This window comes from Marmota flaviventris, chromosome 4 (assembly GCF_047511675.1).
Source record: "Marmota flaviventris isolate mMarFla1 chromosome 4, mMarFla1.hap1, whole genome shotgun sequence".
In the NCBI taxonomy this organism is placed as follows: Eukaryota; Metazoa; Chordata; class Mammalia; order Rodentia; family Sciuridae; genus Marmota; species Marmota flaviventris.
Genome location: NC_092501.1, coordinates 140,939,191 through 140,966,937, shown reverse-complemented (window position 1 = coordinate 140,966,937; position 27,747 = coordinate 140,939,191). Strand labels below are relative to the sequence as shown.

The following is a 27,747-nucleotide window of genomic DNA, read 5'->3' as shown; positions in this document are numbered from 1 at the left end:
CACAGATGCCCAGGTGTGAGGTGGTCAGGTGCAGGAGGTAGCTCTAGAGTATACCTGGGCCCCTCTAGTCTTTCCTGAAGCTTCAAGTTCTCTTTCCCTACTCCTTACTCTTGGTCTGTGAACTTGTTTACTTCTTTCTGTTTTAAGTAATTCTGCTTCCTACATATTTATTTTTCTCTCCACCTGTTGTAGGCTTTCTTCTCTTCGACAGCCAGAATTTGAGTATTCTATGCTTGCTATCTCCTCAGCCTTGCCCCCCATCCTTGTCTTTAGCAGTTCACATCATGTTCTCTGTGTGTGTGTGTGTGTGTGTGTGTGTGCAGAACTAAATTTATTGTCATAACTTTAGTTGGAAACAACCAGTTAACTTTTAACCCATTTGATAAAACTATTCTCAATTGTTTTGGATCAATGAGAAGCTTGTACAAGGCATATTTGTAACATAGATGTTTTGATTTCTGGATGATTAACTTATTTTGGCAGGATGATATGGAACTTTGCTGCTCCTTGCCCTGGGAAAAATGTCAGAATTTATTCAAACTTGCGACCAGGCCTGTTCACTCTGCTGTTCAACCCACTCAATGAATCCTCCACCTGCTCAGGTGAAGTCCCAGCTTCTCAGTGTGACCTGCAGGGCCTTCTTCCCCTCTAGCCTCTTCTCAGTTTCCCCCTCGATCTTCTCAACATGGTAACATCAAACTTCAGGGCTTTGGGTTCCGCAGGCTATTACAGGCTCTACCCATATCACCTCTCCCTCTTCACCTGGTCAACCCTACACATCCTCGAGGACTCAGCTCAAGCATCTTTTCTTGCAGGAAGTTATCCCCAGGCTCTTATCATATCCAGGGCTTTGCCCTTAATGTCCCCAGACAGCTCATTTTCAGTGCACAGTCAGCATTAGTTGAAGGAAAGAAGAAATAAAAATAATAATAAAAAAAACCCAAAACCTTGCACTCAATCATGAAAAGGGATTGCCTCGGGTGATCAAAATTCAAAGGCGGAAACAGTGCCATACTACTCACAATAATGCAGACCCTCACTGAAACCACATTTTGAAGCAGAAATGGGAGACTATATTAAAAGAAAAAAAAAGGATCAGAATAGTAATCAGACAAAAGAACAACACCTTCGATTTGCGTGGTCTCCTATTGACAGATTACGGTAAGGATCGGTATCTTGACAGCTCAGCACGGTGGTGCTAGTACATTCATTGTACAACAAGGAAACTGAGGCTCACAGAGGTACCTGCCTTACCCTAAGGGGTCGAAGAGGGAATATGACGGTTCTTTTGCATCTCCCTCGGTTCAGTGCATACCCCACCATTTCAGCTAATCCAAGAAGAAACAAATGTAAGATATTAATAAGAATTCACTTTTAAAATTCTATATACTAACTGCTCTATTTTAAAAACACATTTCTCTTAAATTATGCTATGCTAATTAGCTCTACCATTTCCAGACAGTTAATCTGTTATTGGGTGCGACTTTCTTTAATTTAGATGCCACTACTAAATCTTAATTTAGACATGTTCCTTTAAATAACATTGACAGAAGTCTGCCTTCTACTGAGTTTCACCATTCATTGCTCGGAGAGTCTAAGATTTATTATATTCATTTGCCGTGTGGATGGGTCTCTACCCTCAGAAAATTCTAGTTTAGCTCTTCACTTTAGAGATGTTCCTTGCATATATGTTTGGGGTCTTTGGTTGGATGTCTATTCTGTCTCCTTTAATAAACTCCCTTGTTACATCTCCCTCTTTACTAAGGCCTAGGATAGCCCCTCTTAGGATGCGGGGCTGTTGTCGATTCCTTCCTAAACTGTTGCCAGCGGTCCCAGTGTGTTCCTTTGTCTCCTCACAGGAGTGAGTGGTGGCTCTGTTCTAACCTGGAGCTTTTCAATAGTTCTTCAGCACCGACTACGTGTCAGATTACCAGGGAGTTGCCAAGAATATGAAAATAAAGGAATTTCCTCATCCAGTTAAGCATCCCTAACACACATGGGAGTAGAAGGCACCACTCAGTCGATGGGGGATGTGGAGGAAGAACAACTAAATTGATAGTCACAAAGCACTATGATGGGTGCCAGGATCTCATGTCCTGCTAAGGAGATCTGTGACACATAGGTCCCCTCCCCTTGGTCTCTAAGCACATTTTTCACTTGCTGCTTTCTCCCCTGATTTGTGAGCTGGGATACTATGGTTTGGCTCTGAATAGTGTCCCCCATCCCCAGTTTCCTGGTCTCCATGGTGGTGCTCTTGGGACTTTCAGGAGGTGGGATCTAGTGGGAGGTCCTTAGGTCTTTGGGTGATCTGTTCCCCAGAGGCACTGTAGGACCACTGTCTCTTCCTCTGTTTCCTGGCTGGACACAGGATTGCTGGTTCTGACATCCACTCCTGCCATTGGCTTTCCCAGCAATAAGGAGATGCAGTAAAGGGGCACCCTTGCCCAGCCTGTTCTAGGCCTTTGAAACCTCCAAAACCATGAGCCAAAATATACCTCTCTTCATAGGTAGCCTTAGTCAGCCGTTTCCTTGTAGTAACCTGAAACTGACGGATACCCAGGATGACCCCTTGAATAGCATGGAACATCATAGAATCGATGCTTCTCAGGCCACACTGGTGATTTAGTCAGATCCATGACAACTTTCCCCCCATTTGCTTAAACTGAAATCTATGAATAGATGAAAATTATCAGTTGAAAGACTGACATTCCAGCAGTTGGAGAGGCTGAGGCAGGAGGATGGCAAATTCAAAGCCGGCCTCAGCAAAAGGGAGGTGTTAAGCAACTCAGTGAGACCCTGACTCTAAATAAAATATGAAATAGGGCTGGGGAATGTGGCTCAGTTGTCAAGTGCCCCCTCCACCCCCCAAAAAAAAAGTCTGACATTACTTTCTGTTTAATTTCTTCCCCCTTTTTTTTGTTTTCTGTCCCCAAATATACAACACAAGAATTGGGAGAGCTCATTGCAAGATCTATACAAATATACGGAAGTAAGGTATCCACAGGAGAAGAGGCAAGGATTAGCTTTCTGCATCGCATCTTTGCGCGGGCCTGGTCTAGCCATCTGGGTCTCCCGACTTAAGTTGCCCAGTACCAGACCTGCGTCTCCATGGCGACGCGTCACAAAGCAGCCGCGTGCCGCCTGCAGAGCCAAGTAGGGCTGGAGCCTCAGCCCGGCTCCACTGCCTCCTCGGCAGGATGGCCCAGCCTGAGTTCATGGCTTCGTGCCCCTCTTTAAACGACCACAAGCTCCAGCCAAGTAAGATTGTCTACCCTGCCTGTCTGCAGACAGGGTTGGGGTCTTTCCTGGGGAAGGGGTAGCGTCCAGCCAAGGGCCTTCGATCTTTAAGGGTGTTGTCTCCCTCTTGGGGATGGGCCCCACTGAGGGACTAGGGACGGCTGGGGAGTCGGGGAGAATGACCATGTTCATGACCTTGTCCCTCTCCAGCCCTTCATACTTGCTGCTAAACCTCCTCTTTGACCTGCCGGTACTTCTTTCTAAAACATCCAGGACATGCCTGCCTAGGAAGGGACCCTAGGGTCAAAAGCAAAGAAGGAGCAGAGAGACTGGGACTCTCAGAAGAGAACAAGATGGGCTTGAGCCCCGCCCCCATGGAGGGTCTGGGAAACAGCCAAGAAATAGGGTTTGTGGTTTGGGGGAGCTAGGTGGTTACAGATGGAGCTAAGGTCTTCAGCCGCACCTTCTGAGTAGGACCATTTCTCTTTCAAAGAGACTCTGTCTGTAAAGATGGGGAACTCTGCATCCTCGTTTTTGCTCCCAGATGCAGCAGGTTACCAGCTCAGCTTTTCGTGTCTGCGGGGGGAGAGCCGCTCTAGCTGTGACGCTAGTGGCATGATTACTGTGTAGTCAGCTACACCGTGGCCTTTCCCTTGGCAATAATGGCCTGTGGCTGCTGTCTAGCTGGGTAATTGTGGCTGCTCGCTGGCTCCAGAGCAGGGAGGAATTGTTCAACTGCAAATTCCCTAGAATTGTGCTCCCGTGAGAGTGAGTGAAATGTGTACTTTCATTTCAATTCATTCTTTGTAAATGAAGAATAGAAAGAGGAAATACTTAATTAGCACAAAAATATCAAATATACTCAGTTTCCATATAATGTCAAGGTAAGCAGAGAGGAGAGAGAAATGCTTTCCCAGGATTCCTGAGGGGTCTCCTTTTAATTTCCTCTTCCTTTTCTAGCTATGCTGTCTTGGTTTCTTTCATTGTCTCCTCTCCCTGTCCTTGGCTGGGAAATGCCAGAGTCTTCCAAGACTTTCCTTGCGAATTGGCATCCTCCACGAGTGGCCATAAGCTGCCATAAAGCTTTAAGTGCTTCATAAAGGTGCCTGTGACTCTATTCTGTCTCTAACTTAGATCTTTCTTCCAATTTCCAGACCAAACTATCCAGCTTTCTGCTAGACTGTTCCATTCGGATGTCACAGAAAGGCCTCTAATTCAACATGTGCAAAATTATACTCCTTTCCTTCTCAAACCTTCCAGGCTTTGAGAGACCAGTTAGGAGGAGGGTCCCAGCTTCTGAAATCAGAAGCGGAGGCAGCTGCTTTGATATCTCAATATGATCACCAGATTTCTTTCATTTGGCCATCAAGTTTTCCTTTCCATGGGCAGGTGTGACTCTTCCCCTCCAGTGTGGGGTCTCTGAGAGCCTCTGTGTACTACTCCATCTTCCACTGCTCGGACATTCACCTTCTAAAAGGTGGGCTTGATGTGGCACTGCTCAATTTTGGTCTAAAAACAGGATAAAGTGGTTGACAATGATGGTTAACTGCTGATGAGCAGTCTCTGTAGACTGGACACTCAGGTGCAGTTTATTAATTTCTCATAGCTGCTAGAACAGAACCACAAACTAGTGGCTTAAAATGACAAAAATTCATTCTCTCTTGGCTCTGAAGGCCTGACATCCAAAATCAAGGTGTACACAGGGCTGCAACCCCTCTGGAGGCTCCAGGGCAGAATCTTTCCTACCTCCTGCTTCTGCTGGCTGTCAATATTCTTGACTTGTGGATACATCAATGTGGAGGTCACATTGCCTTCCTCTTCTAAGGACATTTATAATTGCATTTCAGATCCATGAGTATGATCCATGATGACTGCTTTATTTTGCAATCCTTAATTGCATGTGCAAAAAATCTCTTTTCCAAATAAAGTCAGATTCACAGGTTTCTGGGATTTAGGATATGCACATATCTTTTGGGGTCCATCATTCAGCATACTACAAGCATGTACACTTACCAATGCCTTTAATCCTCAAAATAAGGTAAGGTTAGGATTAATAGATGTCATCAATACCTGCCTTGTCCATCAGAATAAAACAGCATAATATATATGGAAATACTTTGTAAAGTATAATACATATACATATTAATTATATTAGTTTTATAATATTTTCAAAGCTTTATGAATTTATTTTCATAACTGTGAACACCTTTGGTGGGTCCTAAGTTGAGCAGAGTAGGCTTAGGCACAGGGGGCCCCACTGAATTATCCTTAGTCATTTCCTCTTTATTTCAAATTTCAAATTTGCGTTTGAAATTTGCTGTCTCGGATTCTCATTCTGCCTGTTAAATCAGCCAAGAACATCTTTAAGTTTCCCTGTCAAACTTCTACCAGATAAAGTACAAGTTCAGAAAGCTGTCTATGTGGTGAAATCTCTCCTTGACCTGTCCTTGCTGTCCCCTCTTCTCCTTTGAGGAAGAATCACATGCTCCTCATGGTTCCTGTGACACACAATCTTAATCTGAATGTTCATAGGATACATAGCTCCTCCACTAACTGTTAAGTTCTCCAAAGCCAGGACAAGATGTGTGTCCCAGTGCGGAGCACAGGACCTGGTCCATGGGAAGGCACAGGAAATGAGAGAGGAAGGAAACTATCAGCAAGACAGAAGTGAGAAGGGTAGAGGGAAGTGTGGTCTCTGCAGAGATCCTTCCTGGTCCTCCTAAAAGCCCAAGGCAGAGGTTCCAATCAAACTAAAGGAGGCTTCTTTAAGAGCAGCTACTCAGGATTTTTTTCCCCTTCTCCACATTTGTAATTCTTTTCACAAAGATCATTTAAATCCACTATTGGAATAAAATGCTTTCAAGCCTAAAGTGATTCCCACCAAAGCAGGAGTCTCCAAGGATAATGCCAAGGCAAGAGTTCTCCCTCGGGGATGCTTCTGGGTGGACACGAAGCTTAAACCAGTGTGAAGGCAGCAGGGAATAGTCACAGATGAGCAGATCCCATTCCCTGCCTGGGGCCAGGGCCTGTTAAATTAAAAACGACCTGGCTGGGAGAGATGGGGAGATGAATACTAAGAAGTCCACAGATGACAGAAACCGTTAATGTTTAGCCAGGGCTGTCTATGCTAGGCAGGAGGCAGATAGCTTTTAAGAATATTGGGAAATTGAAAGATAAAAGGATACTTTACTGTCATTTTAATAGGATACAGGCTTGGAAACAAATTAAGGCAATGGGAATAGCTCCAGTATTCTTGGGATGAGATGATGAGATCCTAGACAGTACCTATTCAAAAATTAGAGACATTCCAACCCAGTTATTTATGAAATGTAAAAAGCAACAGGTAACTGCCCAGATATTAAAAAAATGAGAGAATGAGTACATTTAAAATATATATAGTAGCCCCCACTTATGCACTCCCAGTGCATAGCCCTGGGTAGCGCTGACTCCATACATGAGCATTGTGATACTGCAGCTACATGACTTAACGTGCAGGTAGTGCATACGGTGTGGACACGCTACACAAAGGGGTAATCACATTTCCAGCAGGATGGAGCTGGATGGCATGAGATTTCATCATGGTGCTCAGAATGGTGCACAATTTAAAACTTCTGAATTGTTCATTTCTGGAATTCTTCATTTCATCTTTTTGGACTATTGGTGTTGATCACAGGTATCTGAAACCATGAAAAGTGAAACTACAGATAAGGAGGGACAACTGTATTCTCAAGTAATTTGGTGATACCTTGTTAAAAATAGGGAGTTGGGGTAGATCGGCTTGGGTGCTGCTAAATTCTCAGCTGGTATCTTTCTGGAGCCATCGACAGTATTTGCCATGGATGATTCCTCCCTCCTTTGGAAGCACTTTCTTCTTTGGGCTTTCAGGACACCACATGCTCCTGGTTTTTCTTCATGCCCAACTGACTGTATTTTTCTCTGGCTGTTCTTCTTCTTGACCTTCGAGTGCCCAGGCTTCAGCCCTGGACTTCTCTTCCAACTCCACTCTGTCCCTCAATGCTCTTACCCACGCACATAGTTGTCAATAACTTTTACACCACTGAATTTTACAATCATTATTACAAAGGGTGAATTAGCATTGCACCAGGAGTGTTTTGCCCCCAAGACACTGTTAGTCGGGACACTTGGTGTAATATGAGCCCATTTTTGTAAAACAAAATGGTGAGAACTAAATCACAATTTGCCTCTGTATTTATATACGTACACATAAATCCTCATGTGATTGCATATACAAGTATGGAGAGAAGCAGACAGGATTGTTAACACGGCCTAGCCCAGAAAAGGATAATGAAGGGTGGAGAGGAAAAGCAAAGAGGTGCCCGGGGTAAGAGCTGGCATGTCTAATATGAACTCCTGTGTATAAAATCATTCCGTATGTGCACAGATATACCTGATGTAATGGAAATGGGTCACTAGAAAGCAATAATGAGCAAAGATAGAATTTCCAAGGACTTCCTCCTTCATGGATTTTTATGTTTGGCTTGAATTCTTTAAAACAGCGGGTGCGAATGCTTGGGGAAAACAATAGGCCATTCTTATTTTGAGATAAACTCAGATAATTAAGTTGTGCTTCCCTTCTCTCCTATTCCAGGCCACCACTTGGCCTTTATGGCTCTTTAGACTCTCATATAAAATCACTATCCAGAAGGTTCCTGTCGTTTGAGAAATTATTTTAATTGTGCAACATTCAAGTGAGATATTCGGGTTCACCCCACTGAAAACGGCTTTATTGTCCTTTCAGCAGGTGGTACCGACTGGGATTCTTATGCCACCAGGATGAAGACAGATTTCACCCGCAAGACAGGAGCAGTGCCCGCTTTGATCCGGTAGATCCCCCTTCAGTCAGCCCGACAGACACTCAGAGACTTTGTTCACTTGTCTTTTCGGATTTAGAATCCTAAACAAATAGAGTAACTGGAGAAGGCTTATAAAAATGCAGTGGAGTAAGGCCATTGTGCTCACGGCTCCCCTCCAAGCGTCTTGAAAGTTCCTCCTCTCAAACAGCAGCCAGACCTCCCACAGGACCACCGAGAAAATGGCCCCACTAGTTCTTTATGATGTTACTGCACATTGCGTTTACCACTGACCCAGCATTTAGGTTCACTGACGACTGTGCCACCTGAGCACCACGCATGAATCAAAGCCACTCCCTGTTATAGAAGCAGGCCTCCACGGCTGAATGAATGGCTGAGTGGATGAATGAATGCTTGCTGTCCCTACTGTCACCAACACTCATCTCTGGAAGCTGAAGGAAGGGCACAATCCCCCTCTCCTTACCTGCACTCCTCCAGCTACAGCAGTGTTGGCTTGCAACTTCTCCACTCCCACCCAAGCTGAGGGCTGTGGGGATTTCTAGCCACCAGCTGCCTCTCTGAGCTCAGCAGGAGGGGAGTGCCAGGATATCCCTTTAATTGCGTCCCTGTTAGGTAGGTGTGAAGTCGGAAGGAGAGCCTTCCTTGCTTGTGTTGACTCTGTGAATTGTTTCCCAAAAGGAGGATCTTTTCTCCTTGCAAGTTCAAGTTAGTGAGAAGTCAGATGAATTAGGGGCACGTCCAAGCCAAGGCTGACCCCCGTAGCTCTGCCCCACCCTCACCCTCAGGCGAGTAACAAATCATCCACAGCTCAGTTTAATTGGTGGAACGGGACTGATGATCCCTAAGGGAGTGTTTTGAGGAGGAGGACACAGGTAAAGGACTAACACAAGGGGGTTACTCAGTAATTTTCTTTCATTTCCCCTAGTAAAATATGATAGGCTCTCAAAAGTGCCAAGCTCCCAGACTCCCGATTTCTGAGTTACTGGTTATCCCACGGGGCCACAACTAACTCCTTAATTGGGACATTTATCATTCGATTGAAATAAATTTGCCAGGTTCACAGGCGGTAACAGTTTTCTAAAGAAGAAGCACTTGGGTTAAAAGCCAAAAATAAAGATGTACTTGGAGAATCTAAGTCAGTGATTTTCAAACTCACATTTTTTGTAAGTTCTCATACATTTAAATAGCTGCAGAAAATAAAACTTCCAGTCCATCCTAAATATTGACATTTTAAAATAAAAATTTTAAATACAACCAATGCACAGTCTAAATGCCCTAGCAAATTAATACTCATTAGGATTCTTTTTTTTTAAAAAAAATACTCAAACAAGCTCTTTTTTGAAAACTCATTTCATTCCTTTTCCTTCTTCCACTCCACTTCCTCAATAGAATTTTCCCCTGCTATAATATATTTTTTTGCTTGAAAGCAACTTACGGTCCACTCATAGTTCTTTGCAACTGTTTCAATATTTTAGTTGAAGTGAATTTTTAAACATGCTATGTGACTTTAAGTATCATCATCATTATTTTTAGTACCCAACTGCTCAGAGCAATAAATAAATTACAATGTTAATAATAATAATAATACTAAATACAAAAATTAATTTTTGAAACTATATCCCCACCACTATATATCTATTTATGTATATATTTTTCTTTCCTTTTTTTTTTTTAGATGAGGTCTCCCTGTGTTGCCTAGGCTGGCCTCAACCTCCTGGACTCAATCCTCCTGCCTCAGGCTCCCTAGTAACAGGGAGTCTAGGTGTGCACCACTAGGCCTGGCTTAGAACTGCATCCTAAAAAGATAAATGGGCAGTTTTGCTTTCAGTTAGTTCATGCATCCAATTGTGAGTGTTATTATTTTTAGAATGACCCATATGTAGCATCAGTTTTTCTGTTTCTTTTCTTTTTTCCATTTTATAGGTGTTAGACTTGAGAAAGTTTATTCATATATATGAAAAGGAGCTTCAGCATAGCAGTGTCATCCAGTGCTCTGAACTTTTTTTTTTTTTTTTTTTTTTTTGTAGTAATAGGTAGGTATTCAACCCAGCGGCATTTTACCATTGAACCACATGACCAGTCTTTTTTTAAATTATTTTTTTTTATTTGTTATTTTGCAACAGGTTCTTCCTAGCTTGCTTAGGATGACCTTGAACTTGTGATCTTACTGCCTTAGCCTCCTGGGTGAATGGGATTGCAGTTGTGTGCTACTGAACCAGGCTCAGCACTTTGAACTCTTTCTTTGTTTTTGCTGAGTCAAAAATCACAAGGTGATTTTAATGACGGATCCTCCTCCTACTTGGTGGAGTACTCCTCTGATTTTATTGAAATCAAGTAATGAGATGATTTGTCATCCACTTATTGAGTTGTTCCCTATTTCAGTTTCTGAGAAATATCCCAGAAGGCATGGCTTGAACAAATGACCATTAAGTTACACCGTTACCCCCTCCCTCGAAGGTAGCTAGCTTGCTTAATATTATATGGTTTGGAACACAGAAACATTAATTTCAATAAATGTTTTCCAACACAATATTCTTTGTATAAAAGACTTTTATCATCACTTACTTTAAATATATTCTTATCAAAATCTTGGAGCTGAAGATTTAGCTCATACAGTTTATATCGCCTATAACTAGTTGGTTAAGTCAGTCCTATTTGTCAAACCAATGAGCGAAATTTGGTTCACTCCCTGTCAAAACCTACCTACTCTTTCAGTTCATATAAATGTTAATATATGTTTTGAGGAATGTTATGAAAATAACTGAAAAATAAATTATTGGATATATCTTTTATAGGGAAGGTTATAAAAACAGGGGAAGTAACAAAAGATTCAAGTCTGATAAATTAATTATATCTAAGTAACAAAAATAATGCATAAAATGTGCAAGTTATCTGTGAAGCAAGGGGTCTGATAAATATATGCTTTTTTTTTTTTTTAAAGTTAAATGTGTTCTCATGTCTGCAGAACTCTGGTGCTTGACTTTCAATAATCATTAAATTATAGTCACACGTGAAAGGAAGAGTTTCATTGATTTCATCAGACATCAGGCATTTCCTATGCATTTAATGAAGGAAAAAGTTATACAGTGTGAAAATTAATTGGTCTGACAAGCCAGCATATGTTTTTACTTACTGTTAAGTATTTTATTTTTAAATAATTTTTTATAGCATAAAAGGAAATAAGGATTGGCTACACTGGAGTAAATATTTCAAAAAATAAGATTTAAATACCTTACTAAGTGATGAATACAAGATCTGGAAAAAAAAAAAACCCACAAGATTTTAATCTACCAGTTTTACCCAGTAATCTTTAAAAAGTGTGATGTCCCAGAAAAGACTCTAGTTATATTTAAAGCGATCATCATCACCAACTTGTACTGCTTCCCCACTCGACGTGCTTTTCTCTCCAGCTAATGACATTTCCCAGGGATTTTTTTTTTTTAAGCTGAAAAAATGCTTATCTTTAAGTACATGAGGAAAAAAGCCATTTGGAGCATTCTGCATGCTCTTAGAGCCTCTCCCTGAAGATGGATGAGTAGTTGGCAATTAGTAGGAGACAGAAAACTGGGCAGGACTTTGAAGCACGCCTACCAAAATCTATAACACCCCACACAGGTGGCAATACCCCGGTTACAGCACGATCCCTCACTCTGCAGAAACTCCTAGATAAGACAAGCCCTGGACAAGGGTGTGGAGCTCCAATGGCCAGGAGGCGTCTGTGAAATGGCTCTGGCCAAGCTGCCCCTCTCTGGAGGCAATGCACCCTAGAAAGATCCTACTGATAATATAGGAAAGAGAGCCCTGGGAAAGGGGCGTGGTAAAGAAGGAAAGGACTTGCTTGCATAGTCAGCACACCCCCCACCCCTGCCACCGATCAGGCAAACATAATTTAGGAAAAAAAATATTGAGAAATTGAGATCTGAAAACTAATTCCTTTAAAGCTATTTCTGTTGAGTCTCTTTTGGAGAATTTCCAGTTTATATCTGAATGACAGGAAAATCATCAATCATCCAGATGTGCCCAACTTCCCAGATGTTTGTTTCTTTCGAACACATAAATCTGCTCAGACTCTTAAATTTTTTTTTTAAAGTCAATGTGAACTATTTTAAACACACACAAAGGAATAAACACAATCACCATCTATGACAATAAACATACTGGATTTTGTCAAGATAAATTCAAGGCATATCATTTTAATTCTGAATATTTTCTATGTATCAAAATAGAATCCCAAAATCGGATGCTTTAAAAATATAATTTCATTATTTCATCCTCAAAAAAAATCAATCCCTTAGTATCGAATAACCAGTCAGCAATCAGATTTATTCCAAAAATTTGTCTCAAAATTTTCAAAAGGTTTGAAGTAGAGTCCAAAGTCCACACATTACTTTTGGTTATTATGTCTCCTTTCTCATTTAATCTACCTCTGCACTTTTTTTTTCCTCCCTGACCATTTTTTTTTCTGAAGAAACAGAATCATTGTTTGGAATTTTTCTGATTCCATCCCCATCGTGTGTTTTAAAATATTTCTCTTCTCTTCCATTTCTTGTAATTCAATATTCTGCAGTCTTCATTTGATTCAGATTCCATATTTTGGCAAAAGCATTTAATAGGTGGAGGTGAGTATATTCAACCAGAAGTACATAATACCCGGTGAACCCCTCCTTTTGAGTTCTTGGTGACATGGCTGATCATTGCCTAGATGCATCATTTCATTGAGGACTTGCAAGCCAAAAATGAACATCCTAATTTGCTTCTTTTTGTCTCTGGAATTAATCTTTTCCTTACCAACTATGTGGTTAGATTGAAGTAATTTTTGTCTATAATAGTATCTTTAAAAAATATAATAAACTTAGGTTGTTATTCTTAATTTCATTTTAGATCCCTGTACATTTGCTAAAGCCATCCTAAGATTGTCACAGAATTGTTTCTTATCAGGGGAACCCTCAAATTAAATTATATCTGGCATCAAGTCTTAAGTTAACCCATCTTTAAAAAATATATCATTAATCAAATGATTTGACATGTGCACTGTTGTGAGATTTGGCATTTAATCCCTTACTCTATTTTCTACTTTTTTTGTAGTCAAAAAAGTATCAGAAGATTAGGATATGCATATGCACTTAGTGATCCCATTCTGAATACACAATACAGTGACGAGTACGTTTGGAAATCATATTCTAAGGAAAATACCATAAAAAATGGGTCTTCAAGAGGATTAAGGAGACACAAAAAAGTAAGCCAATCAAGTAAGATAATAGCACTATATGTGTCGAATTTAATACTGTGTCAACAATCCATGAGAATAAGAGTTTGAATACGTCACAAACACTCTTCACTTTCTTCTGTGATGAGCTATATGGTCCTCTGGGACAATATCCTTCCTACCTTCTCATCTTTATTTCTAACTATCTTTTCTCTATCTCTATTTCTCTGTTTTGTTGCAGAACATTTTTATCATCCCAGAAAACGAAACAAAACAAAACAAAACAACTCATGCCCATTAAAGAGTTACCCCCCCCCAAAAAAAAAAAAAAAAATCCCTGTCACCTTCCCCTTAGAAACCACCTATTTGCTTTCTATCTCTATGAATTACCTATTCTGGATAGTTTACATGTGGAATCATACAACAGGTGACCTTTTGTGCCTGACTTCTTTCACTTAGTGTAATATTTTTGAAGTTCACCTATGGTGTGGCAAGTACCAATACTTTCTGTGATTGAATACTATTGTATGAATAGGCCACAATGTATTTGTCCATACCACCCTGTTGGATGTTTGGGTTGATTCCACCTTGTAGCTATGGTGAATAGTGCTGCTATAAATAGGTAGGCACAAGGTGTTTTGTGCTCTCTCAAACCTCCCTGACTTGTATCACTCTTGCCTTCCTCTAGAAAAGCCTTTTCCTTTCTACTAAGGAGCACTGCCCTATATTTCTTCAAGGCTCATTTTAAAAAGAGCCATCTCCCATCCTCTGCCGGAAGAAAAATAACCATTTTTTTTCTGCTGTTTTCTTGGCACTGTACACCCTTCTTCCATCTCAGTCATAATAAAAGGTTTCATTTACCTGGTACCTAGGATGAGGCTCTTGCATGCATTGAAGCGATGACAAAGTAGTAGAATGGACAGTATTTGATGACTATAGGGATGTGAAAGATGAAGAAGAGAGAGGGAGGAGGATGTTCATATTTCTCTCTCGGAGGCTGGGTGTGTGCTGACGCTGTTTTCTGAGCTGGAACAAGGTGGAAGACCAGGTTTGATGGGGAAAGGAATAAGAGGGAATGGGAGTTCTGGTGAAGATCTGTTCGGTAGACAGGCAGCTGCACATAGAGGTCTGTAGCTCCTGTGAGTGAGAAGCTGGAGAGGTAAACTTGGGAGTCCTTAGAACACACACACATACCCCATCTAACTTGGTTCCTCATGGCATCCATTCATTACCATCTATATGTGTCTTAAGTATTTTCATTAAAATCCTAAAGTAAATATGAGAGAGTTAATTACAACATTATGCTGTATTTGTATGCATATACATACAAATAGGCATATGATTTTCATTTATCTAAGTGCTATCCAAGGCTCTCACCCTGAGAGGTAGCATGGCTGCCTCCCTGTGTTCTCTCAGCCAATGAGAGCTGGTGGCCAACTGTCCTTTGTGCTCTCAGCCAATGAGAACTAGTGTTATAGATGGTCCTTTGTACTTTGAGCCAATGAGTTTTGGCAAGCCAGATTTGTTGACCCTACTGATCTGGTCACTGAGAGCCTCAACAACTGTTACCAAAGAGAAATAGCAATATAATTTCAATATCATTTCCCATGATCTTGCTGAACACCACTTAGAGAATGGTCCACGAGATGCACCCTGAATCTGAATCCTAAAGGCTTTTTAAATGGCACTGTGGGTATGTAATCAACAAAATCCAGACTTGGAACCTCTATGCATCAATAGCTGCTTCAATAGATGCTGGCATATTTACAATTGGTTTCTTCAGTAGATAAATGATAAGAGAAAGAAGGGGATTAAGAGGGAACCTGAAGATTAAAAGGGACTTAAAAGATAATTTGGGGGCTGGGGATGTGGCTCAAGCAGTAGCGCGCTCACTTGGCATGCGTGCGGCCCGGGTTCAATCCTCAGCACCACATACAAACAAAGATGTTGTGTCCGCCGAAAACTAAAAAATAAATATTAAAAATTCTCTCTCTCTCTCTTTCTCTTTAAAAAAAAATAAAAATAAAACTGTGTCCTTGCCAATCTTTAAAAAAAAAAAAAAGATAATTTGGAACAGTATGTATATATAACTATTCCCAGGAACTTGGGCAAAGAGAAGGGTTTCTTTACAAGGTAGAAGAAATAAAGACAGCTACCCAGCAGAGAGGAAGTCACTGAAGTTTCTAGAAGTGAGGGTCGCTGGAGTGCTGGGCTGGAGCACACTACAGGGAACTGGATCTAGCTACCCAAGTGGGTTGGGTCCTGCTGGCAGCACTGCAGATACTCTCATCAGAGATGCCAGGGCAGGTGTGGCGGATGGGAGTTGGTGTGCAGAGCTTCTCTCCTGACGGCTTCCATTTTCCTAGGGAGCTAGGGAGTGAGGTCATGAAAGAGGAAGATGGCAGCAGGGAGTGCAGGTTTCAAGTTTTATAATCATAGAATTGCTTTGGAGGTAAAGAGGAGACAGTGCCTTTTCTCCCCTGACCCCTACAGGTCTCTGCCTGTGAGTCAGGGTTTCTCTATGGGATGTTTCTCTCTGGGACTACCAAGGGGAAAGCAGCCACTTGTCTCTGCTCTTTTGGGAACAGGTAGCCATAACTAGAATAGTATGGGTTTTCTCCCTTTTTTGGTCTTATCTGTGGGAGAATTCTTTTTAGAAGCACATTTTTTTTGGTGCTTGCAATCACATTTTTTTTTTCATCAGTGTGAAGAGTCAAAGAAATGCACAACAGCTAGGTAAACTAATGGATCCCATTAACAGGCTCCTTGCACTCAGGCAACCAGAGAGTTCTAACTGGATATAAAGGATTTCAGAGACTATGTCCACACCAGTGCTCGTATTCTTGATTCCATTAGGTGAATCTGTATCAGTTTTGTTGAAAATTGTATTTGCATTGATAGGGCTACATTGAATGGACACTACCTCCAGAGCAACTAAGTGAGACAAGAAGGGGCTGCGTTCCTTGGAAAATTCCTGCTTCTATGGAAGAAATTAAGAAGGCAATAGCAAATCAGTTTGTTTCCCACACCAAGAGAGATTTTGTGGATCTAGACAAAGGTAAACGTGTTTGTTTTCCTCTGGAGCCTGATCATGTTCTGGTCAGTGAGTTGCAGTAGTTAGCCGCATGGTTGTGGTCCCTTCCCTTGAGGAACTCACAATCTAGACATGAAACAGGAAATGTCATGTGCAAAAACAGTCAAGCATAAACAGGTGCATGTTTTAAGAAATGCAGGTTGCTGTGGGCACAATATAAAACATCATGAGATGAAGTGGGAGGTAGAAGTGGAGGTCAGGAATGTCTTCCCTTCTGGACCTGAAGGATGAAGAGGAATGAGCCAGGTAAAGATGTAGGGGGGAGAGTGTCACTTTTGTCTTGTGAAGGCATAGAGGAACATTTGAGGAACTAAAAGGACTTCATGTGTAGAGATGAAGTCAAGGGCAAGTGGGAGGAATGAGAGAAGAAATCAACACAGGCAGAGAGAATTCAGTTTGAAAGGGCGATGTACAGGAGTTTATCCCAGGAGCAATCAAAAGGTTCATATTAGAGTGGCGATATAGTTCAGATGTAGACTCTAGCATGAAGGGGGTGGTCCTACTGAGAGGAAGGAGGCCACCAAGAGGTTGTCAAAACAGTCCCTGGGGGAGAGCGGTGCCTGAAGCAGGGCTGTGCAGTGGGGATGAAGGAGTGGCACCAGCAGGATGATGAGATGGGCACTTCAGTCCACATCATCATGGTGGAGGATGGTTTACCTGTTTAAGACAGTGTACCACCAGTGTCCACTCCAGTGTCTGATTCATCATAAGCATGAAAAGAAATATTGGTAGAACAAATGAATGAACATAGGGTTGAGTGACTGATGGATGAAAGGGATAAGGAAGTCAAAGCAGCCAGCTGTCTGACTGAGGATGGGATGGGATGGTGTGGTACCTTTTGTAGACAGGTATAAAAACAGTAGAGGGTTAAGCAAGGCCCATTTCATTTTCTCTGTAGGTAAGAGGTAGAGTCTAGCACTCTCTTCATGCTGCCTCCTAGAAAAACACATGCCTCTCTCTGGAATTGGACTTTGGCTATACAAATCTTCCCCTGCAAGAATCCAGATTCTCCCATGATTCACTTGGCTCTGCCCTTAGGATTCTGTAGCTGGAATAACATTTGCCTTGGTTTTCTGTAGGGCAAATGGAGATGATGCGATAACTGTCGCCATTTCTCAGGGGCCTGAAATCAACTTTGTGGAGTCAGACCCATTTTCCAGAAATGAATATATACCCATACAGTGCAATTTTGGTCTTTTATATAGGCAAGAAATTTGCTTCATGAGAATTCATGAAAATTGATCGTAGGTATTTTAAAACTCTTCCCTCTAGTGGAGAATGCAGTGCTCTCTGATTGGCTGCTCCAAGCCTTATGACAAAATGGTGGTTGGAGCCTGGTGCTCTCCCACCTCTTTGGTAAGAACACATGGCCCTGAGGAAGCTTGACAGCCATGTGGATTTTAAACATAAACTGAGGAGCACGGAGGGCCCCCATCTCCCTGAGACTCTGGAAGGCAAGGGAGGATCACAATGCCTATGTTGTCCTCTGTCTCCACCTTCATTCCTGTCCCCTCCGTCTCAACAGCTCAGTCCACCCTGGAGAACTCAGGATGCTCCTCCCCTCTCCCTGAACAGGAGCTACTCTGCTCCAGTTTTCTGGCTTTTCCTCCTACGTCACCCTTCCGTCTCTGGTCGTCCTTGTCCACCCCCCACCAGCGTTTACTCGGCTCTAGTGCAGTGTTTAAAATACCAAACAAGAACAAGAGCTTTTCCTGACTCACATCTCTGTTTGGCAACTGTGCATTTCTCTGATTCTCTTCACAAAAACTGCTAATGTTTACTCTAACCCCTAAGTTTTTCATAATTTAACACATTGAATCTTCATAACAAGCTATGAAGTTATCACCCCCAATCAAAGATGAGAAATCTGACTCAGAGGGGGGAAGCAACCTGCCCATGATCACCCAGCTAGTGACAGGTGCAGTCTAGGATATGAACCCTGGTAGTCTGGCTCCCCTTGTCAAAACCACATCCCTAGCTGAGCACACTGGTGCATGTCTATTGTCCGACCTACTCTAGAGGCTGAGGTGGCAGGATTGCTTGAGTCCAGGAGCTCGGGACCAGCCTGGGCAATATAGCAAGGCCCCATCTAAAACAACAAAGCAAACAAAAACAGGAACATCTACGTCTTTCAGAGTTAAATTATATATGCTATTTCCAATTCTTGTTGATCACTATTTTTAAGACTAAAAGTTATTTTTATTAAACAAATACATGCATATATTTAAGTGGTTACTCAGACATATAAAGAAATCACAATGGTTCCTGACCTGCCACTCTCCACCGACACCCTTACCTGCCATTAGTGATCAAATTTAATCCTCTTAACAGTTTCTTCTTATGTGATTCCCCATAATTTTAATACTGCTGCTATTTTTAAGTCACCAATTTTAGGCATTATTACTGATCCTGCTGTAGGTAGTGTTGGATCTGGTACTATAACTATTTCTCTTTCCTCCTCCATTTAGCCTTTCAGTAGAATTATATTCCAAATTTTTGGTTACATTATATCATTACTGCTTACATTATGATTATAATGACAGGACGTATTATGATCACATAATATGATATGATTATGTAACATCACTGAGCCAGTGTGTATTACATGATTATTATTTTTTTATTTGTTTTTACCATTTAATATTTGACTTTGTTTCTACATACCTTATTTTCTATGTGCCTTTCACTACTTTTTTCCCAAATACTTTGTCATACACTTGCCAAGATTTTTTCCAAACAGTACGTTCTATGCGTTCTAGTAGTTCTCCTGGAGATCCTCTGATCCGCCCCCCACCCCTCTCTCCGCCATCATTGTCCTCTAATCTAGGCTAATTGAGTCTAGATTATTTAGTCTAACCATTAAAATATATGCCTACATTTATTTTATGAAAGTAACTTTTAATTCTTAAAAATAGTGATCAACAAGAATTGAAAATAGCATATGTAATTTGACCCTTAAAGGAATTTTAACTGTGAAAGACATAGATGTTTCTGTTTTTGTTTGCTTTGTTTTTTTACATGGGGTCTTGCTGTATTGCCCAGGCTGGTCCTGAGCTCCTGGACTCAATTAGTCATTCAGTAGATTTGCCACCCAACTGGGTCCCAGGACCTTCTTTTTCATCATTCTGGAAATTTTCTTTTGTATCTTCCCTGCAATAGATCCCCCGTTTCCTGAGTCTACATCTTTCTCTTTCTTATCCTCCTTTTATTTTGCTGAAGCACATCTTCCAGTAACTTCCTACGAACAGGTACAAGGGAGAAATGTTTTTGCCAATCTGGGAAAGTCTTTTTTACTTTGCTACATCTGTTTGATAGTTTGGCTGGATATAGATTCTGGGTTGATGATTATTTTCCCTCAGAACACATTCTTCCAAATATGTTCTAGCATCTAGGATACAGAAGACTGATGCTATCTTAATTTCTGATCCTTTTGTATTTTTTTCTTGGAAACTTTTTTAAAAAGTTCAGAGCTTCTTTGGCTCAGTTTTTCAGAAGATAAATTTCTAGTTAGGAAGTGTTATGGCTTGGATATGAGGTGTCACTGGAAGGCTCCTGTATGAACGCAGGAATGTTTGAAGTGAAATGATTGACTCCTGAGAGCTGTAACTCATCAGTTCCTCCTAGTTTGAATGGACTGGCTGATACCTGCAGGCAGGTGGGGCATGAGTGGAGGAGGTGGGTCACTGGGGGTGTGCTCTGCAGGGGTGCATCTTCCCTGTGTCCCCTTTTCTCGTCTCTTTCTGTTTTCCAACCCCACCCTGAAATGAGCAGCTTTTCTCCACTGGGCTGTTCCCCCATGATGCCCTGCCTCCTCTTGGGCCGAGAGCAATGGAGTTGGCCATCTGTGGACCGAGACCTCTGCAACTGTGAGCCACAAATAAACATTTTCTCTTCTAAGTTGTTCTTGTTGGGCATTTTGGTCACATCAGTGCAAAAGCTGACTAAAACAAGAAGTGTCTTGTCTTAGTCACTTTTCACTGCTGTGACTATAGGACCCAATCAGAACAACTGTGGAGGAGGAAAAGTTTATTTGAGGGCTCACGGTTTCAGAGGTCTGAGTCGGCTCCATTCCTCAGGGATGAGGTGAGGCAGAACATCATGGTAGAAGTGAGTGGTGGAGGGAAGCAGCTCACATGATGATCAGAGAGCAGAGAGCAAGAGTCTCTACTGCCAGATACAAATATGCACCCCAAAAGCCATACCCCAATTCCCACCTCCTCCAGCCACACCCTACCACTTTGATTACCATTCAGTTAATTCTTATCAGGGGACTAATTCACTGATCACGTTAAGACTCTTATAACCCAAACACTTCTCCTCTGAACCTTCTTGCATTGTCTCACATGTGAGCTTTTGGGGGACACCTCACATCCAAACCATAACATGTCTTAACTCATTTTCTGCTGCTGTAACAGAGTACCCAAGACTGGGTAAATTATAAACAAAGAAGATTTGGGGCTAGTGGTTCTGAAGGCTGGGAAGTCCAAGATTAGGGGCTGCATCTGGTGAGGGCCTGCATGACCATCATAACATGGTGGAAGGCATTGCATGATGAAAGAGCACATGAAAGCAAGAGAGGAAGGGTGGCTTCCAAATTTATCAAGAGTCCACTCCTGCATTAACTAACCCAATCCCCCATAATCGTATTAATCCCTTCTGCCCTTGTGACCTAATCACCTCTTAAAGGTCCCACCTCTTCATACTGTCACTGTTGCAACTACATTTCAGTATGAATCCAGAGGGGACTTTCAAACCACAGTAGGAAGGGGCCGTCATATGACTGCATGGGTTAAGAAGGTGAAGCAAGGACCCACTCTGCATCCAAGCTTCCAGCCAGGCCTCTGATTCCAGTCCTGAGCTGCCGCAGTCTGGCTGGGCACAAATGCCGCAGTCTGGCTGGGCACACAATCACGAGCCACCACACAGCTTGTAGATTCAAACAGCAACTCTTTATTCCCGAACTCACACCAGCCGTCTACAATCACGTTCTGGGGAAATCCACGTTCTCTGCCCAAATCCACCCCCACTGGGCTTCTGTCTCCCAAAAAATACTGTCTGAATCCCGTGAGAACTCAAGGGGAACTCAGGCAGCAGGATACGCCCTATTCCCAGCAGGAATAATCTTAAACCTGGAACCACCCTAAACCCGGATAGTCCTAAACCGGGAACGCCCTAAACTCGGATCCACCTTGGTCCTTGAGCAAGGTCACCTACATGCAATGTCACTGCAAAATGTCCTATTTCCACGAGTCCTTCCACTAAGCAGCATGGGGTACACTGGCAAGGAAATTGTCATACCTACTTGGCTAATGGCTCCCAGCACTGAGCCTCTCACCCTGTCTTCCACGGTAGCTGTCATATCCAAGTCTGAGCCTGCTGGAGTTCCATAGAGTGGGTTAGCTCATTTATCTGTTATTTCCTTCTGCAGTTCCTAGGTTTCCACTTCCTCTGCTTTGCTCATTCAGTTACTGTATCTTGTTTGCTCTTCAGCATCTGGCCAAGTGTCAACATTTCTCACATACAGTCACTCTGGTGACGTTTGGGCATGGAAGAGTCCTAAATGCAGGAATACAGTGGAGACAATCCACTGGGTTCAATGTGAGATACTGCCTACCCTTTGAATTTTCAACCCCCTCCAGGTTGGGTTTTGTCTCCATCCAGTTATTGAAACTCCTCTTGTCAAGGTGCTCGATGGCCTTTCATTAGGATCTTCCCATTTGTGTCTTTCCCAGCCCGTGAGCAGCAGTCAGTATTGCTGGCCACTCGCTCACTCTTGGAACACCTTGGGACACCCTTCTCTTTGAACTTCTGTGTTGTCACCTTCTCCCTGTGGTTTCCTATTTCCTGTCTCTTACTTTCTGGTCATTTGTCCATTTGGTATCTGCTAGAGGTCCTGATTCCTTAAATAGCAGCTATCCTGGACTCCCACACTCGGGTCTCTCCCCCAGACCTCTCAGTTCCATATATTTGGAGAAGTCTAGGAGGGTCCCAACACATGGCCTCCTTTCCCTCAACTGATCTTACGTTACCTGTTGGACCCTCCAGTCCCTCCACCACGAGGCAGATGGATGATCTTTAAACATCTAGACTGGATCCCGTTATTCTATGCCTTCTTTTCACTGACTTTCTATCACAGTTTGAATAAAATCCCAGTTTCAGTTCCTTCTTTGGGTTCCTGTTAGGCCTTGCTTACTTCCTTACCTATGTTTCATCCCCCTCATTCCTGGGGAATCCACCTTTTTTAAGTCCTGAAAGATGCCAACTTCCTTCCCCTTTGGCCAGTGCGTCTTCCCAGCTCCTCCTGAGGCTTTGCTTTTCCATCCCAGTTTCAGCGCCTCCTCCCCCATGAGGCCACCTTTTACTTCTTTATCTGAAGGGACCTTCGTCTCATTTCATCTAGCCTGTTGCACTTTGAAGTCATTTGTCCCTGATTCTTGTCTTGTGTTGTTCTTGTTTTACTCCTTCGTCTCTGATGCAGTAAGTTGCCCACTCGGGGCTTAGTGCAGGGCCTGGTGGATGCAAGAAGCCCAGGACGTATTTGTTGAATGTCAGAGAGAATATACGGGAAATGCCCTTCTTGAGATTATAGATGGGCATGGGGTCAAAAGACCAGTGTACCTGCAGATAAACTAAAAGGATCCAGAAAAAAACATTGGAAACGCCAGAATTCTTCAAGATGTCTTTAGGTTTTCATCAAAGTTGTCCATTCAGCGAATCACCATTTCCCCCAAGTGCTAGCAAATATTCAGGACCTGTCAAGACTCCCTCCTAAATTTCTCAAATCCAACTGTTTCTCTTGCTGCCCACAGTCCTGCCTTAGTGTTACCGGTGTCTACCTTGGATGACCTCTGATCCAATTCCCTTTTCTAGTTCCTTCCCCCAACCCACTGTGCATACTACAGTCACAGTGAACTTCTGGAGGTGAAAACCAATGTCACCTAGGCTCTTTGTCCCTTTAGAAACTCCCCCATAGTCCTCCAGACAGCAGCTAAATGCCTTAATCTGAATAATGGATACCCTTGCCCCTGTCCAGCCTCCCCCCAGCCTCCCCCGGCCTGTCCCCACAACCCTCTTGAGACTGCACTGCCGCCCACACTCTCCGCAGCCTCCTCCTGCCTGCACGCGTTGTTGCTTCCTGTGCAGAGTGTCCCCCTTCCTCCTGTCAGCATGTCTTCTCACCACTGGAGTCTACACACAGGTGTCATTTCTGTCCTGGAAGCCTTCTCTGGTCTCCAGTTTTGTCTCAGTGGCTGTCCCACCTGTTTTCCTAGCCCCATTCTAACCTCTTTTGGAGGATTTATCACATAGTATTGCATTTATCACATAGTATTGCAGTTATGTTCTGTGTGATTATTTTCTCTAAGACTTTAAGCTTCTGAAGCACGGGGACTGTGTCTTAGCTTGGTATCCTCATTATTGAATATTGAATTAAGGCAAATGAATGAGAAGTACCAAAAGGTGCTTTTTTGTATGTTGTTTGGTGGTACCTGGGGATTGAACCCAAGGATGCTTCACTGTTGAGCTATACCCCCTGTTGTTTTCATTTTTAAAAATTTTTGAAGCAGAGTCTCACTGAGTTGCTCAGGCTGCTCTCAAATTTGTAATCCTCCTGCCTCAACCTCCCAAGTTACCAGGATTATAGGCACATGCCACCATACCCAGCAAGATGCTTGTTTTCACATTCACACTTGGAGAACTTGGCTTTGATGAGTTAGAACAGTTGGTAAAGACACTAGAACCATATCCCACTTGGCTTTAGAGTATTGCTGCCAATGGTCCTAATTGTTTTGAATGTTCCTTGCTCTACATTACTTTTGGCTTGAGCCTTTCTGCGGAGGTCTACCTGATCTAAATGGGCCGGTTTCCTTTTTTAGGGAAAATTTACTGGTTTTCAAGTGGAAAGAAACCAAAGGGAACTGAGCCTCTGAGGAGCACAGATGACCCCTTGGGAGAGGCCTTCAGCCAGCTTAGCTCTGGATCATGGTTACCTCATCTGTCTCTACTTCAGCACCAGGATGGGGGGCTTCAGTCATTCATTTGGCCCCTATGTATGAAGAACCTCCCTTCTTAGTAATGCCTGAAGGAGCTCATTAACAAGAAATTTTTATAAAGACAACAAAAGTATTAGCTGAGAAATACTAAGCCCAGGCTACGGAGGAAGATTATACAGTCGACTGGGAGTTACCTTACACATATATCACAGAGGCAGTTGCCAGAGTGTGGTTCAAAAGACATTAAGTGCTAATCCATAACAATTATGTTTCCGGTTGGTTTTTGTCATTCACTCATAAATTTAGTAAATATTTAATGAGGTCTATTAATGTGATAAGTACAGAGAATAAATGAAGAATAAAACTTAATCTCTGCCTTCAAAGGAACTTAAAGTATGTGTAGGTCCTGAGTTGTGCCTTTTCTAGGTCCTCATCTCCACTGATCCCACTTCTGTGCTGGTCCATCCTGGTCCATGTAAAAAGACCTCCAAGACTCTCCCCAGCCAGCTCCCAAGTCACTTCTCCATGTCACCCTCAACTCCCCCTCCTGCCCAGGGCACCGTGCACTCTGCCAGCCACACACCAGGGGCCCACTGTATGTTTTGCCCCCATGTTGACCCTTTGTCAGGGCCCCTCCCAGGGTCTATCTGCCATTCGTCTTCCTCCTCTTTCACTCTTCTCTGGGCTTCCGTGGCACCCTGTGCAGAGAGAGCTCTGACTCAGTGATTCCTAAAAACATGGGGAGTCTGTTCACAGTGAAGAGCCTGGCACTCCCACTTCGGGAGCTGCTCAGGTCTGAGATGAGGATCTGCAGGGATCTGTTCTAGAAACCCTTCCCTGGAGATTCCGACATCTCCACAGTTCCTCCTGTTGTGGTTGCAAGACTTATCGCGTCCCATATCTATTGGTCCTGGAGATATCTCTTTAATCACACTGGTTTGGGGTTGTCTGAAGGTAGAACAATGACTTCATTATTAATCACCTTGGCAAGCAGCACAGAACACATCTGGGGAATGAAAACATTTGCTATTGAATGGTTGCCCTGGGGGACAGGGAGAGAGACACAGGCATGATGTATTTCAACATAAATTTGTTTTTCTCCTATAAAGCTATTAGTAAATGGCAAAAAACAAGTTAGAGATGCAAGTTACTGGGAACAATACCAGATGGTTTTCCAAAGTATCTCCATGGGCAGTTTCTGAGGTCATTTTGAGGCTATTGAGCACCTGCATCTTTTTTCTCCTGGGTCATCCAAAGTTAGAGGCAGCTTGGTGCAATGAACTTCACCTTTGCTGGTCTAGACAGAGAGCTTATTTTTAAAAAATCAGTATTTTAAATGTTGTCATGTGCTGGAAGATGCAATAATGTATCCTTTGATACACAGTGTAGACCAGTAGATGCCATTGTATGAACCCTTTGACATACAGTGTTTATTAGAATTTTATTTGGAAAAGACCTATTGAAAATTAATTTTCAAGAGAATTGAGTTTAGTGTCAACGAGCATTTCCACTGTTTAGACATTGCTCATGAAACCCATCTTTTTAAATCTTTATCTTTCTGAATAAAGATGGTGTTTTATTTTTTTTTATTTTTTTATTTTTTTGTTTTTTATTTTTTATTTTTTTGGTACTGGAGATCGAACTCAGTGGTGCTTAACCACTGAGCCACATCCCCAGCCCTTTTTTATTTTTATTTTTTTAATTTTTTTATTGTTGGCTGTTCAAAACATTACATAGTTCTTGATATATCATATTTCACAATTTGATTCAAGTGGGTTATGAGCTCCCATTTTTACCCCATATACAGATTGCAGAATCACATCAGTTACACATCCATTGATTTACATATTGCCATACTAGTGTCTGTTGTATTCTGCTGTCTTTCCTATCCTCTACTATCCCCCCTCCCCTCCCCTCCCCTCCCCTCCCCTCTTCTCTCTCTGCTCCCTTTACTGACATTCGTTTGTCCCCCTTGTATTATTTTTCCCCTTCCCCTCACTTCCTCTTGTATGTACTTTTGTATAACTCTGAGGGTCTCCTTCCATTTCCATGCATTTTCCCTTCTCTCTCCCTTTCCCTCCCACCTCTCATCCCTGTTTAATGTTAATCTTCTTCTCATGCTCTTCGACCCTACTCTGTTCTTAGTTACTCTCCTTATATCAAAGAAGACATTTGACATTTGTTTTTTAGGGATTGGCTAGCTTCACTTAGCATAATCTGCTCTAATGCCATCCATTTCCCTGTAAATTCTATGATTTTGTCATTTTTTAATGCAGAGTAATACTCCATTGTGTATAAATGCCACATTTTTTTTATCCATTCATCCATTGAAGGGCATCTAGGTTGGTTCCACAGTCTAGCTATTGTGAATTGTGCTGCTATGAACATCGATGTAGCAGTGTCCCTATAGCATGCTCTTTTTAGGTCTTTAGGGAATAGACCGAGAAGGGGAATAGCTGGGTCAAATGGTGGCTCCATTCCCAGCTTTCCAAGAAATCTCCATACTGCTTTCCAAATTGGCTGCACCAATTTGCAGTCCCACCAGCAATGTACAAGTGTACCCTTTTCCCCACATCCTCGCCAGCACTTGTTGTTGTTTGACTTCATAATGGCTGCCAATCTAACTGGAGTGAGATGGTATCTTAGGGTGGTTTTGATTTGCATTTCTCTGACTGCTAGAGATGGTGAGCATTTTTTCATGTACTTGTTGATTGACTGTATGTCCTCCTCTGAGAAGTGTCTGTTCAGGTCCTTGGCCCATTTGTTGATTGGGTTGTTTGTTCTCTTATTGTCTAATTTTTTGAGCTCTTTGTATACTCTGGATATTAGGGCTCTATCTGAAGTGTGAGGAGTAAAGATTTGTTCCCAGGATGTAGGCTCTCTATTTACCTCTCTTATTGTATCTTTTGCTGAGAAAAAACTTTTTAGTTTGAGTAAGTCCCATTTGTTGATTCTAGTTATTAACTTTTGTGCTATGGGTGTCCTATTGAGGAATTTGGAGCCCGACCCCACCGACTGTAGATCGTAGCCAACTTTTTCTTCTATCAGACGGCGCGTCTCTGATTTGATATCAAGCTCCTTGATCCATTTTGAATTAACTTTTGTGCATGGCGAGAGAAAGGGATTCAGTTTCATTTTGTTGCATATGGATTTCCAGTTTTCCCAGCACCATTTGTTGAAGATGCTATCCTTCCTCCATTGCATGCTTTTAGACCCTTTATCAAATATAAGATAGTTGTAGTTTTGTGGATTGGTTTCTGTGTCCTCTATTCTGTACCATTGGTCCACCCGCCTGTTTTGGTACCAGTACCATGCTGTTTTTGTTACTATTGCTCTGTAATATAGTTTGAAGTCTGGTATCGCTATACCGCCTGATTCACACTTCCT

The 27,747-nt window shown here is 42.3% G+C and overlaps 1 protein-coding gene across 1 annotated transcript in view; it reads left to right on the top strand.

Moving 5' to 3' along the window:
* Window positions 1-3,197: 3,197 nt before the first annotated feature.
* Window positions 3,198-27,747, top strand: part of Tex26 (testis expressed 26) — a 36,634-nt gene continuing 12,084 nt past the window's right edge. Inside the window, exons 1-4 of the mRNA XM_071611760.1 lie at window positions 3,198-3,258; window positions 7,997-8,081; window positions 13,155-13,305; window positions 16,177-16,333. Coding sequence (XP_071467861.1) covers window positions 3,198-3,258; window positions 7,997-8,081; window positions 13,155-13,305; window positions 16,177-16,333 — 454 coding nt within the window. The remainder of the gene's footprint in view (window positions 3,259-7,996; window positions 8,082-13,154; window positions 13,306-16,176; window positions 16,334-27,747) is intronic.